The following is a 15074-nucleotide window of genomic DNA, read 5'->3' as shown; positions in this document are numbered from 1 at the left end:
GGGGCCCCCAAACCTCACCCTAGTCCTCGCGCGGGGAATCGGCCCTGGGCTTGAGGCAGGGTCCTCCCCGCTTCGGCCTGAGCGCTTAGGGCCCACGTCTCTCTAAACTCGGGCAGCGGGCCGCGCCTCCCAGCTGGAGACACAGTGCCCCCGGACAGCATGAGGGGCTGGGCTGCTGGTCCGCTCCTCGCCCCGAGCCGGGCTCCGTGCTCTTCGGCCTAGGAGAGTGTCTTCGCCTCCCTGCTTCTCGGGGCACGGGGGGCCGGCCTCTGGGTCCCAGCTTCTCGGTCCAACCGTGCAGGCTGAGGTTGGCGACTCCCTGCCCAGAAGGGCCCCCTGACCCTTCTACCACCGCTCCCACCCTCGGGGTGAGGACCCAGGATCCTCAACTGCCCCCAGACACAGCCCGTCCTCTTGGGGTCTGTGCCCCACGGTGGAGTTTGGGGCCCTATTGGGCCCTCGAGCGGATCCCAGAGCCCCGCCCCCCTGGATGCCCTCCCTCTCACCCCCAAGTGGATGCGGTGTTCTGCCCCCCTGGGGTGGCGTCCTGACCCCCCGAACTTGGCTCGGAGCCTTCCTATCTACCATCTCTCCGTTTGGGGCACCGGGCTCTCCCTCTTTCCTCCCTGTTTCCCCTTCGGACAGCATCTGTGAGGCTTTGGACTCTGCTCCTGGGGTCTCTAACCCTCACACACGCGGCATCAGGCCCTAATCTTGGATGCTTCCCGATGCTTCCCTATATTCCACTCCCCAGTGAGCCTCCTCAGATCATAGCACTCTCCCCACACAGTCCCAGAACCAGCGCTTTAGACTCCTTTATGCACCCAGCTCTGGTTCCTGAACTCCCCTCCTCTTTCTGCTGGTCTGTGACGTTGTCCTTGGAGGTCCTGGTTGGTTTCAGGATAGGCTTCTTTAGGACAGCTCCCCGGTGCCTCTCCTCCCTCCCCGTGCTCTAGTTTGGGGTCCAGATTCCACATCCCGTAGATACCATCCCCTCCTAGCTTGGGACCCCTGTGAATACTCCTAGGACTAAGCTGGGAGCCTCCCCACCCCAGGGATACACCTTTCCCAGGTGCCTCTCCGAGGTCAGGCTCCAGAACCCTTGCCTCAACTAGATTATGATTCTCCCCTTCTTCCCCGAGAAGTTAAGGAACGTTCTTCACTGGACTGAAGCACTGCCTCTTGCCCCCTGCTGGTCTCCCCTCCCCAACGTCTTGACCTGTAAATGTTGTCTCTCACTCTCCGCTCCCCTTACATCTCCCTGCACTTCCCCCTGGGATCTGAAATGCAGCCCTCTAGGTTCTGTGATTATAGGGTATTACCCTCCCTTCCCCCAGACCTACACCACACACACTTCTGCACTTCTCTAGGGTTTGGAGAAATTGAAACTTGTTCTAGAGAAGTAGAGAGGTCTGAACTCTGCAAGCCCAAGGTGGCAGCCTGCAGGCCTGATGTCCCTGGAGCCCTGAAATTTAATCTCCTGGAGGGACCATTAGTGTGACTCTGGGCCCCCACCCTCCCAGACAGAGGGTAGGGTCTGAAGTCTTTTTTATTCCAACCAGAGCCTTGAAATATGATCCAATGAACTCTACTTGACCCTCCGGTGGCTGGGCCCCCCCCCCCCCCCAACCCAGTTAAATTAAGTGGACCCTTCTTTCAAGTTCTCTAAAACACTAGCCTCCGTTCAGGGGGGCTTGAGTCTGCAGCACGACTTGCTCATCCTAGGGAGCTTTCTTTCCCCTTCAGTCTCTTGCGGTGATTGTGACGTGCTTTCCCTGTAATTGGGGAGGCGGAGTCGGCCTGTGAACTCCCTGGGATACCTTGTAGCAGTTTGTACCCATCTCCTATTTCCTGGAGAAAGGGGCTTTAACTTTCCTCCCATGCTCAATACCTGGAAAGGGGTTAAGTTAAGCTCAGTTACTCTGTGGAGGCTGATGTTTCTCCACACAGCTAGCTGCAACTCTGGAAGCCCTTGTGGCCTGGTGCTGTTTATAAACACAGATCTGAGGGGCCGGCAAGGGCAGGATGAAGCCTCAGCAGGAGGTGATCTGTCAAGCCCTTGGGGCTTCCTCCTGTATGCTTGTGCCCCTGTCCCAACCCTTCCTCCCACCCCCTACCCCCCCCAGTGTCAAGGGCAGGCTCCTCCCTGGTGGCAGCTACTTAGAAATCAGAGTGGCAGCTTGAGGGGTGTGTCCCCGGATGCTGGTGCCAGAGCTCCAGATGTCTAACCGGGTGGAAGAGGCTATGCCTTGGGGCAGGGAGGGGGCTTCCAGGGGTAGGATGGCGTCAGGAGCTGTGTTGTGGTTGGACTCAGAAAGGCCAAGCCCACCTGCCTGTGGCTCCATGGGAGGCCATCAGCTTGCACATGGCAGCGCCTCTCCCCTCATCGGCCTTGGGCCTCTTCCTGAAGAAACAAATCTGTGAGCCTTTTTTCTCTGATCAAGGTAGGAAGTCAGGCTGAGAGAGGTGACGCCTCTTTGTTTCAAAGCATTCTGGACTCTGAGGACCAGCAGACTGCTTAGGTACTTAGGCCGGGGTGTGCTGTGGAGTGAAGGTCCTTCCAGGCCCCCAGGCAGCTGGGTGTGAGTGGAAGGTCCAAATGCCAGTCCTGTCATTGCCACACAGGGAGGGAGGCCGTGGGCCAACCACTTCCCTCTGGGAGCCTCCGTTTTCTCGCCTATATAATGTTCAAGTCCTTGTGAAATGAGTGGCTGAGAACTCCCCTGTAGTAGTTGGCACATGATAGACCCTCCACTCCACAGCTATAGTGCAGGAGTAGGAGGAAGACCCTTCAGCAGAAAAGCGCTCCCCCTTGAGGTTTTGCAGGCAGGACTGGACAGCCCCCTCTGTTATCAGCGTGAGCCTGGTGTTGTACCGATAGAAGGAATCTTAGCTCTTGCGCTGACAAATGAGGAGCCCAGAGTGCAGAGAAACCTGATAGCAGACCCAGGGTCATCTGGGAACCTCGTGCAGAATCTGGTTTTGAACGCAGGGCTCCCGAGTCAGACTCCATGTCTCACCCTTAAATAGCCAGGAAACGGGAAACATCCATGTCTCCTGGATTGAGGCTGCTACATAAACCCTGGCAGGGTTCCCACCAACCTCCAACAATAACACTTTCTCGGGTTTAGTTTAAGCGATTTATTGGTTTCTTTGGGTGCTATCCTGCCCCATGCTCGCCAGCTTTCCATATCCACTCTTGTCACTTGTACTGTGTGTGTGTTTTTTTCTGTTCCCCCTGGAAGTGTCTTTTCCCCACCACATTTCATTCAGGCCAGCGTCAGGGCTCACCATGGGTGATCTGAAACTCTGCCGGCCCATCCTCTTGGGACACTTTGCTTATGAAGCATATTGGGGAACTCTCATTCCCCTTGGTGTCCCAGAGTCTCACAGAGGGAATGTATCTTCAGGCAACCCCAAAGAAAACATTGGGATCAATGAGCTCTTGTGTTTGGTTTGATTTGGTTGGAGGGACCCTGCCAGACCTCATCACTTTGCCACAGTTCAGTTAACAGCCTCTCCAGCTGCTGGATTCCCAGAGCCTTCTTCTCAGACCCATGGTTCTTTTTTTTTTTTTAAATCCTCAGCCCAGGATATTTTTCCATTCATTTTTAGAGAGAGTGGAAGAGAGAGGGAAAGACAGAAACATTAATGTGAGAGAAACACATTGATTGGTTGTCTCCTGCATGCACCCTGACCAGGGCCCCAGGACATGGGAGGGGGAGGAGCCTGCAACCGAGGCTCGACCAGAATCGAACCTGGGACCCTTTGGTCCACAGGCTGATGCTCTATCCACTGAGCCAAACCGGCTAGGGCAGTGATGGTGGACCTATGACACACGTGTCAGAGGTGACACGCAAACTCATTTTTTTGGTTGATTTTTCTTTGTTAAATGGCATTTAAATATATAAAATAAATATCAAAAATATAAGTCCATGTTGTACTATGGTTGCAGATATCAAAAGATTTCTATATGTGACACAGCACCAGAGTTAAGTTAGGGTTTTTCAAAATGCTGATACTCTGAGCTCAAAAGGTTCACCATCACTGGGCTAGGGTTTGGTTCTTAATTGGGGCTGATCCTGCCCCCAGGGGATATTGGAAGATGTCTGGGGGACATTGTGATTATCATGATTGGGATTTGGAGGTGCTCCTAACATCAAGTGGGTGTGGGCAGGGATGCTGCTTAACACCCCACAATGTCCAGGACAGCCCCTAGAGAGGACAATCCAGCTCACTTGTCCACATTGCCCAGATGGAAAAAGCCTGCTGGAATGATCAGCTAAAGTGCTCAGCTGTAGGTCAGTGCTGGGGACAGTGTAGTAGAGATGAACAATTCCTGGCATCAGTCGGGCCTGGGTTTGAATGTTGGCTGTAATGTGGAGCTCACACCAACCTGGGGGATGTTTTAAGAGTCAAAGTTAAGTATATAATGACATGTCCAGCTCAGTTCCCAGCAGGTGATTAGTATTAAGTTGTGGCTATCATCCTCTAGAGCAGTGGTTCTCAACCTTCCTCATGCCGCGACCCTTTAACACAGCTCCTTATGTTGTGGTGACCCCCAACCATAAAATTATTTTCGTTGCTACTTCATAACTAATTTTGCTACTGTTATGACTCATCATGTAAATATTTGATATGCAGGGTGTATTTTCATTGTTACAGATGGAACATAATTAAAGCATAGTGATTAATCACAAAAGCAATATGTAATTATATATGTGTTTTCGGATGGCCTTAGGCCACCCCTGTGAAAGGGTTGTTCGATCCCCAAAGGAGTCATGACCCACAGGTTGAGAACCACTATTCTAGAGTCTAGACCAGTGATGGCGAACCTTTTGAGCTCAGAGTATCAGCATTTTGAAAAACCCTAACTTAACTCTGGTGCCATAGTACAACAAAGACTTATATTTTTGATATGTATTTTATATATTTAAATGCCATTTAACAAAGAAAAAACCAAAAACACGAGTTCGCGTGTCACCTTTGACATGCGTGTCATAGGTTCGCCATCACTGGTCTAGACCAAAGGGAAAACATATCTGTGGCTGACATTGGTTGCACATTTATTCTGCTTTACATGAGTTACCTCATCAGGCCCTTCTGACATCCCAATGAAGAGACTGAGGGTCAGAAAGGCCATCAGTGTGCTCTGTTTTGGGAGTGGCTGAGGCTGTTTGTGGAAAAACAGGATTCCCAGTTCCTGCCCTGGGATGCTTTTAGGCCTGAAGATGTGAAAAGAGAACCTAAAATAGAAGGCGGGGGTGGGGGCAGTCAGAAGAGCTTGTGCTGTGTTGGCAATGCTGAGGAATGGAGGAGGAGGAGGGCAGCAGGGCTGAGCTGGGAGGGGGCAGCATGTGAAGGGTGAGCGTCAGTGGAAGTGGGATCAAGCCCAGGCCAAGTGGGATTGATACCAAAGCCGCCCTGGGCTCCCACTCGCACCAGCCAGAATGAAAGGGGAGGGAGCATGGGATCAGGTGGTAGCTGACAAGGGCCTCATTTTGTTATCCCCCCGACTCGGCCCAGGCAGTTCAGGGAAGCCCCCATGCCCCATTGGTGGCCCCTGACTCTGGCAGCCACTCCCTCTGATCACATGTGTCTGTGGTTGCTCTTCCCAGAACATGGTGATGAGTTTTCGAGTCTCCGATCTTCAGATGCTCCTGGGTTTCGTCGGCCGGAGTAAGAGTGGACTTAAGCACGAACTTGTCACCCGGGCCCTCCAGCTGGTCCAGTTTGACTGTAGCCCTGAGCTGTTCAAGAAGATCAAGGAGCTCTACGAGACACGCTACGCCAAGAAGAGCTCAGAACCCGTCTCCCAACCCCACCGGCCCCTGGACCCCTTGACCATGCACTCAACCTACGAACGGGCCAGCACTGTGCCCAGGACTCCACTCACAGGCCCCAACATTGACTACCCTGTGCTCTATGGGAAGTACTTAAATGGACTCGGACGGTTGCCTGCCAAGACCCTCAAGCCAGAAGTGCGCCTGGTGAAGCTGCCCTTCTTTAACATGCTAGATGAATTGCTGAAGCCCACTGAACTGGGTGAGTCCACGTCCTCTGGGGGTCCTGCCTTCCAAGTTCTGGTGCCTGTGGCCATGGAGTATTTTCTGAGAAGCAGCCAAGTCAGGGTGCGGCAGAAGTCTTGTTCCTCATAGGAACCACAGGGACCACATTCGGGTCTTTAGATTAGTGACCTAGTGCCATCTAACAATGTTTCCCTAATACCAGCAGCTTAAAACAATTGAGAGTCCCAGTTTCCAAGGGTTAGAACTCTGGAACAGTCTAGCTGGGTGGTTCTGACTCAGAGTCCCTCATAAGATCGAAGTCAAGGCGTTGGCCAGGGCTGGGGGTGGTTGTGAGCCTGGTGTCAGCCTCAGCTGCTGTCTGAGCTCAGGCTGGGGAAGGCTGACCAGCCTCAGCTTCCTGTACCTTCGGGACTCCAAGTGGAATGTCCTGGGCCTCTTGTTAACACTCAGATTTTCCCTGAGTGTTCTCAGAGACCCCGCCATTATCTCTTACATCTCAACCCCCACTCCCCCATTTATTCATTCACTCACTCACACAGTGTATGTTTGAGCACCAGCTGAGTGGGAGCCCCTGCACACACACACACACACACACACACACACACACACACTCTGTTGAACCCCCACATCTTTGCTCAGCCCCTGCTACATGCCAGATATAGGCCCTGGTGCTGAGTTCGTCCCTGGGTGCTATGGCAGAGGTCACAGTCCCTTCATTGGCTACTTGGCTCACTCCCTTCCATCCTGCTGACCCAGCATCCTCTCTTGCTCAGCCAGGGGGCCCCTCTCTGCATGCAGACTTCAGCTTCAGTCCTGTGTTAGCCTGCCCCCCCGTCCTGCCTTAGGTTGGGGAGAGGGAGAGGTGCAGCTGCCTTTCTCTTCTTACTTTACAGACCTTGGGCTTACTTACAGCAGGGCTGTGGTTCTAGGTGAGGTTGCAGGAGGTAGAGGGAGGAGGTCTGGTGATTTCGGCCTTGGGGTCTGAGGCCGTCCTCTGCTCTCTCTCTGACACGAGGAGATGTTCCCTGCCAGCCCCCAGGTGGGGAGCAGGTGGGCCCGGAGCACCTGTCACGGCGCTGATGTGTCTGTGCTGGAGCCTCCAGGACGACTTCCCCTTTCTCTGCTCCCTCAACCTCTAGATGCTGGCACCCATCCCCACCACATCACTGGTTTCTCTGCAAGGTTTGGGGTCCTCAGGACTGGCTGGCTAGCTAATCCTGAAGGTTTTCAGATTCCAGAATCATCTTCAAAATGGGGAGGCCGGGTTTTCACCAGGAAGCTGTAGGGCAAGCCTGGCGCTGGGCGGGGAATGAAGCTGGAGGTGACTTTGAACTTGGGGCGGCTGGCAGGTTCTCATCCCCTGCCTGGACCATGGGCTTCCTTCCTGCACTGCAAGCCTGCAGCCACTCCCACCCCATAGTGCATTGCTTTATGCTGTGCCCCCAGGGACCCTGGTCACCTGATCTCCGGGAGAGTCTGCTCCCCTGACTACACCAGGAATTATTCTGCTGGTGGCTCAGAACAAAGAGGCCAACCCCGCCCTGCCTCTGCTCCCACCCACTCGCCTGCCCCTGTCCCAGGGTGTACCCCTTCTCTGGGAGTCCCCTCCCCCCTTTTTTTTAGAACACTTGGTGGCTGCCCGGGTTCCTAGGGAGAGGCCTCACTGAGCACAGGCCCTAACCCTGGAGCAGCCTGGTCCCCTCTATTCCCAAACCAGCAGTTGTCCGCCCACCTTACACCCTGGGTACCTCCCCATGTGAATTCTGGCGCATTGGCCTTGCCCAAGAGCTACTTTAGGAGGCTGTGCTCGGCCAGCTTCCCTTTACCCCTTGCATGACCTGTCAGCCATAACAAAGCTGGCTTCTAGATGGAACCCGTACTGGAATAGTAGACATAAATCACACAGGGTGTGTTTGGGATCGGGGGAGGGGAAGAATAGAGCCACAGACTCAGAACTGAAGGACCTTAAGACACAGATGATATCCTCCGGTTGGGCAGGAGCTGGCCCAAGGTCACACAGCATTGCTAGGAAGGGGCTCGGGGCTGTGTACTCAGCCCTCTTCCTGATTCTCATCCTTCCCCACACCATCAGTGCTTGCATCCCTGCAGGGAAGCAACTGTTCTGAACCACATAAAGGTTCTGGATCCCAGGCCTCCTCTCCACACGAAGGGCCCATCTGTCTTTCCCTTCCCAGCCGGGATAGGCCAGTAGCCAGGCGCTCCCAGGGCAGGGGCACTTGCTTCTAAATGATCCTGGGTCATGCTACTTTAGCTTGGGGCTCACTGGGTATCTTACAGCCTGAGGGTTCCCCCAGCCCAGCCACTTAGGGTGTCAGCCAGAATCTGACAAGGAAGGCCCAGATCTCCCTGTCAGGATTGGGGTGGGGGAGGGAGGCCATTATGAGACTTGCGCGCGGAAGGAAGGAAACACAACCTGGCTCAGTGCTGCTCTGAGAGGCTCCCCAGCATCCTGTGGCCAGCTCCTCATAGTGTGGGGACATTCAGCCTGCCCCCACTGTCACCCTTTGTCCTGATAGCTCCAGATGCCCCCAGTTCTCCGCCTGCCCCCTAGAGGTGGTCAGCACCCAGGTGGTTGAGAGCTGTTGGTCTGGTGCCTGCCTCATCGTTCATTCAGCATGAGCCCTTTGGCTGGCATTGCCTAAGCAACAAGAAGGCGGTGGGGTCCCTGGCCTGGCACATTTTGCCAGGAAGTTGCACTAGAGGTGATTATAAACAGTGCCGGGTTAGGAATGGCCTGATTGTGGAATACATGGTCTTTAGGGGTCTATCAGTACCAGGAGCCCCTTTACTATGCATTTGTGTGGAGGTAGCATTCCTGTCCAGACCTGAATGGTGAGTAGCATAAACTGGACAAAGAAGGGAGTGGGAAAGTGTGTTTCAGCCAGAGGCCCAGTGGTGAGAGAGAGCTTGTAAATGAAGTCCATTGTGATCAGAGCGTGGTGTGGCATAGGAGGAAGGAGGGAGAAAAGAGGTCAAAAAACATGAGACGGGTGGGCCAAGGGGAAGCGTGGTGATTGTCCCAACGGGTTTGGAGTTGCTGAAGGTCCCATGAACTTTTCCAGGTCTTGTTTTCTTGAGTTCTTTCTGAGGCAGGTATGATCTCTGAGGTGCAGTGGCCGGCCTGCCGTCGCATAGCCAGTGTGGTACATACTTAGCTCCATTCCGTGATGTGGGAGCCTAGACAGTCCTATGGTATCCCAGGTCCCAGGCTGCCAGCAGACAGGCTTGTGAGATGGAAGACCAGTCCCATCAATGGACTTCTTCAAATCCTCCTTTTCTTTTCATTTAAACTTAGTAAAATTATGTGTTCATCGTAGAAAACATGGGGTGGTAGTAGAGAAACCAGCTGTGGCTGTGCTCCCTGGAGCATCCCTACTGGCCGAGTGGGCTTGCTGCCTTCTTTTCTCCATGGTGCAATCCTATGAAGATGTGGCTGTACCCTGACTGTTGTTTTGTCATCCTCCTCCCACCCCACCCCAGTATATTGTGAGCATCTGCTCAGGTCCTTAAATATTCTTTGCTGGTGCAGTGTTCGAGGCTGCCTGGCAGCCTGGGGTGGAGATGGATATGTGGGCCCTCTTTGTTGGTCAGTATCTCAGATTTAGCCCAGGGGCTGGTTCCCAGAATTCCCATTCCCTGGAGGACTCAGAGCAAGCGGTTCCCGCCTTTAGTCCCTGGGAGGTGCAGAGGCATGTGGTTGTAAGCAGGGGCTGAGCGGGCGTATATCCACAACTACCCAGTGTCCAGCAGCGTGGATGACAACTGAAGTACTTTCTGGTTCAGTTGGTGCCCACGATGACCCAAAGACACCTGACCATTGTGCTGATTCTTAGGAGGTAAAGGTTTTGGAGAAAAATGAAGCAGGGAAGGAGGTGGGGAGTGCCAGAATTGCAAGGGTGGTGGTGTAGGTTTGTTTTATTAATCTTCAGCCGAGGACATTTTTTCCATTGATTTTTAGAGACAGTGAAATGGAGCGGGGTGGGGGAGAGAAAGAGAGACTTGAATGTGAGAGACACATTGATTGGTTGCCTCAGGCACACACCCCGATCAGGCCTGGGGATCGAACCTGCAACCCAAGTACATGCACTTGATCGTAAATTAGACCTGCAACCCTTTAGTGCACGGGCTGATGCTCTAACCACTGAGAACACCGGCCAGGACAGTATGTATGTATGTATTTATTTATATTTATTTTTTGGTACAGTTTTTAAATAAAGGTGCTTGGGGAAGACTTTCTTCCCAGTGCATTTTCACAAATTTAGAAGATACCAGGGAGGTGGAGATCATTGAGGGAGGAATGATCTAGCTAGAAGAGGGGGTGGTACATGCAAAGACCTCAAGGGGGGATGTATTTGACAGGTAGGGAGCATAGGAGGAATCCAGGGTAGCTGCTGTGGAATTATGGCTACAGAGCTGGACAGATCATCCCCGAGGCCCTATGTAGCAGACAGTGAGCCCCGGGAGCCTGGAGACCAGCAAGTGGTATTTGTACTGATCAGAACAGGCAGTGGTGGTGGGGAGAGGAGAGCACTGAATGCCAACAGGGCTGGCTGAGGAATTGATGTGGGAGGGGATGTGACAAGAGTCATGGATGATGTCCACTTCTCAGCCCTGAACAGCTGAAGGTGGAGCTGGTGAAGGCCTGGCTTTGGGGAATCCCCAGCCCCCTCCTAATGGTGGCGTAAAGTATGCCTTGTCCCAGCTGAGGTGGCAGCTCACCTCCCGCCAGTCACCTGGCTTCCTGGGGGAGCAGTGGGACACCCCAGGCCAATGACACAGCGGAAAATTAGATTCAGAGTCCTCACAGCAGCCTCACCTAGAAATAGGGGCCATTCCAGGAAAGGGACCCTGGGTTCTGGTCCTTCCACCACCAGCTTGCCCACATTTCTTAAATAATGTTTTAGAGAGGAAGGGAGAGGAATAGAGAGAAACATTGATTGGCTGCCTCCCACACGACCCCTACTGGGGATCGAACCCGCAACCCGGGCATGTGCCCTGACAGGAATCGAACTATAGACCTCTTGGCTCCTGGGTTGATGTTAAACCTCTGAGCCACATTGGCCAGGCTTGGTCACCTTTCTTACACTGTTACTGCTGGCAGAGCCCCCTGGCCAGGAGTGTGTGGCTCCCAAGAAGCCTGCTGGGGTCCCTTTCCCTTCTCCCTGGGGGTCAGTGTGAAGTGGGGTGGTATCTTTGACCTCCCACCCAGTCTTGACAGCTCAGATAATGTGAAGCCTCACCTTCCCCCACAAATGCCCCTGGGCTCTTTGGGCAGGCCTGACTGAGGTGTCTGCAGGCAGCCTGCCAGTGTCCCCATAACCAATTAGGTGACCCTCCTCAGGACCCCAACCAGGACTCTGAAGGGACCAGCAGGGCCCTCAACACACAAGCATGAATGGGCAGTAGTGTGGCCATGGCAGCAGCCACCTCTTACACCACACCAGCTACAGACTTGGCTGTGCACTCCGAGAAGTGGATCCTACGCATGGAGGGCACCTAGACTTGGACCAGGATAGGAGTACACGGCCCCTCACAGATCTGGAGTACAAACTCAGCCAGTCTGGCTTCTAAGCTGGAGCTGGTTTTAAGTTTGAATCACATTTGCTTAAATAGATTACCTGTTGTGGTTTGGAATTCAAAAGGTTCTAAGACAGGGTTGGCCAATTAGGGTGGGGGCCAACCCCACTGGCTGCCTGTTTTTCTAAACCAGTTCTATTGGTGCATGGCCACACCCATTTGAACGCTCACTGTCTCTGGCAGCTTCCATGATACAAGGCAGAGTGAGGACATCAAGGCAGAGACCTTGTGGCCCAAAAAAGCCAAAAATATTTATACTCCAGCTCTTTATAGAACAGTCTGCCCACTCCTGTTCTAAAGGATTTGCAGTATAAATTTTAAAAGCTCCCTCCTACCTTTCGCAGTCCTCGGAGGCTGTGATTGTGGCCAGTTCTCGCACCCCCTCCCCCAGAGACATCTCTTGCACAAATAAGCCAGTGTGCCCTTGCACAGACCCCCTCCCTCTGTTTGGTTGCACACGTAGCAGCATGATAAACACAGGGCTCTGCATCTGCTACTTTCAGGTAACCAAACACCTTGGAGGTTACTCCTTATTGGAACACAAAGAGCATCTTGATCCTTTGTTACCTGTTTTCCCAGTTGCATAGTATTCCTTTGTATGAGACCTCCTGTGGCATGTCTTAACCAGATCCCGTTGGCCCGCAGTCAGGTGGTTAACAGTTTTCTGAGTAATGTATGACTGTGAGCGTTTTCCTGTATGTGTGAGTGTCTGTGCTGATGGGCACGTGCTCACCGAATGTGTCAGAACAGCCGTTCGAGGTGGGGACAGAGTTGTTGCTGGTGCTTACAGACCTGAAGAGAGCAGCCTGGCTCAAGGGTACGTGCCTGTCTCTGCTGCATCCTCCCAGTAGCAGTTCTCTGCTACTCTCCCCTAGAGTAGCAGTTAACAGTTTTCCTGAACAAACACCTGAACTCCACAGGGATGATAAGGCTACTGCTCTGAGAGTCACCCTTGGTGGGGGGCATGGGGTGGGTGAGTGGCAAATATTCCCTGAACCAGGGGCTGAGGTTTGGCCCCAAGAAAGAGTAGGTTCCCTCGCACCCTCATCCCTGCCTAGTAGGACTCTGTCTCCCATTTCCTGCTTCCCGGCCTGAAAGGGGCCAAGCAGTAGAAATGACCGAGATCCCTTGCCAGGGACCAGACATGACCCTGACCCCATGTTTGTGTTTAGTTCCACAGAATAACGAGAAGCTTCAAGAGAGCCCATGCATCTTCGCATTGACGCCCAGACAGGTGGAGCTGATAAGGAACTCCAGGTGCTCTGGCCCCACCCTTTGCTGACCTCCATGCTAGATGGTGGGTGGGTGTGGTCTCAGGTGACCTAGGAGAGCCTTCAGCCAGATCTGATGCAGAACCTGCATTCTCACCCCCACTCCAATCAGGGTCTGTGTGCACAATCAGCAGCTCCGAGAGGTGGGCCAGTGTCTCCCTTTAACAAAGTCTGTCCCCCTTAGCATTGTTGACATCAGGGCCAGGTCATTCTCTGAGGGGGGCCATCCTGGGCACTGTAGGGTATTGAGCAGTATCCCTGGCCTCCACCCTTTTGGTGCCAGAAGCACCCCCAGTCATGATGACCACAGTCCCAGACATAGCCAGTGTCCCCTGGGGCAGAGTCGCCCAGGTAAGGACACTGGGCTGTCCCCAGGTCTCCGACCCTGCTTTCTGAGACTCCATCTCCAGCTGAGACAGCAGTCACCACTGGAGCAGCCGCTTGTTGGGGCACTCAGCACATGCCAGGCCTGCACCCACCAACCTACTTAATAGCCAAACCAGCCCCCCATTGTCCAGAGAGGGGAAGTCATTGCCCCAAGTGACCAGTGAGTAAATGGCAGGAGAGAACATTCTAGGTGGTATCTATTGGCCTTCGTTTCCAAGGGAGGTAGTGGGTTAGGCTGCCTGGCTTGCCCAGGAGAGGCCAGTGGTCACCCAACTGAAGGGTTGGCATGGTGCACTCCCACCTCACTGACCTCTCCTTTCCTCTCCTTCCCTGTGGTTTCCTTGGGGCACAGAGAACTACAGCCTGGGGTCAAGGCCGTGCAGGTCGTCCTAAGGTAAGCCAGGTGTGCCAGCTCCCCGAGGGAACCCTTGGCTATTTCCGCCTTGGGTGGCTACAGTCCTGCTGTGTCCCACCCCAAGTGCATTGAAGCTAGGTCCCCCTTCCTCATGACAGCCCTCTGAGGCTCCCAGCTAGAGGTGGAGCCTGTTCCTCCCTTCTTCCTAGTGGCTTTCCCTGGCTGTGGACACACCACTGTCCGTCCCCACTCAGGCCAGACGTGGGGCCCTGAGATCCCCTTGTGCAGCCCAGCATTGTGATCTGCCCATCAGGCCAGATGCAGCCCGGTCTGTCATCCTTGCCTCTCCCAAGGGCCCTTCCCCTGCCCTCAGCCCCATGGTACCCGTTGTCATTGCAGAATCTGTTACTCAGACACCAGCAGCCCACAGGAGGACCAGTACCCACCCAACATCGCTGTGAAGGTCAACCACAGCTACTGCTCAGTCCCGGTGAGCAGGGCAGCCCCGATCTGTTGTTGGGATGGCGAGCATGGAGGGAAGGGCAGGGACACAGACCATCTACGGTGGCTGAGCCTCCACCTGTTCCCAGGGCTACTACCCCTCGAATAAGCCCGGAGTGGAGCCTAAAAGGCCCTGCCGCCCCATCAACCTCACTCACCTCATGTACCTGTCCTCGGCCACCAACCGCATCACCGTCACCTGGGGGAACTATGGCAAGGTGAGTGGTGTGGGTGCTGCCCACTTGCTTGCCCCATCAGCCCTGCCACCCCTATCCCACCTCTGCTCACCCTGCCTGGCCCTAACACCCTTCCCCACTCTATCCCCAGAGTTACTCGGTGGCCTTATATTTGGTGCGGCAACTGACCTCCTCCGAGCTGCTGCAGAGGTTGAAAACCATCGGGGTCAAGCATCCGGAACTGTGCAAGGCACTGGGTGAGCACTGCAGTGCCTTCCCTTAGGTGACTGAGTGTGGTTTTAGCTCTATTACTGCTTACCTTCCCTTTGCTGGACGTGAGGAGCTTGTTGTCTACAGGGGGTGCTCTTGTCAGGAACCTGGACCTTCCAGGATCCATTCAACACCCTGGGGGTCAGGGAACTTGGGAGGTCTCTAGAGGATGTTGGACTGTCAGTGCAGAGGCCAGAGGCAAGGACTAGAGATCTATGCTCACAGACTCGAGTGAGCCAGGGGGTCTGGGTGCGCTGAGCATGCGGGGCTTGTATGGAACTTTGCAGGGGCGTGGAGACCTCAGGTGGTCGGGTCTGGCCTGATGGCTGCAGTGCAGGGAATGGGGTGGGTGGGCCCTGGAGCACGGAGAGGGGAAGTAGAGGCTGGATTCATGGTTGGGGTTCAAGGTGCGTAGGGGATGACCCAGGTCTGATTAGAAATGGTAAGACTGTCTGTTTTCTTTGTACTTTTAACAATCAAAAAATGA

At 54.1% G+C, this 15074-nt stretch overlaps 1 protein-coding gene across 1 annotated transcript in view; it reads left to right on the top strand.

The window, feature by feature from the left end:
• Window positions 1-5592: 5592 nt before the first annotated feature.
• Window positions 5593-15074, top strand: part of PIAS4 (protein inhibitor of activated STAT 4) — a 17437-nt gene continuing 7955 nt past the window's right edge. Inside the window, exons 1-6 of the mRNA XM_006754058.2 lie at window positions 5593-6045; window positions 12800-12884; window positions 13638-13679; window positions 14040-14130; window positions 14231-14359; window positions 14469-14574. Of these exons, the coding sequence (XP_006754121.1) occupies window positions 5622-6045; window positions 12800-12884; window positions 13638-13679; window positions 14040-14130; window positions 14231-14359; window positions 14469-14574 (877 nt within the window). The 5' untranslated portion in view covers window positions 5593-5621. The remainder of the gene's footprint in view (window positions 6046-12799; window positions 12885-13637; window positions 13680-14039; window positions 14131-14230; window positions 14360-14468; window positions 14575-15074) is intronic.

The sequence above is a fragment of the Myotis davidii genome, unplaced genomic scaffold (genome assembly GCF_000327345.1).
Source record: "Myotis davidii unplaced genomic scaffold, ASM32734v1 scaffold551, whole genome shotgun sequence".
Classification (NCBI taxonomy): Eukaryota; Metazoa; Chordata; class Mammalia; order Chiroptera; family Vespertilionidae; genus Myotis; species Myotis davidii.
The sequence above is the reverse complement of the archived record's forward strand: the minus strand, read 5'-3'. Positions and strand labels throughout refer to the sequence as shown.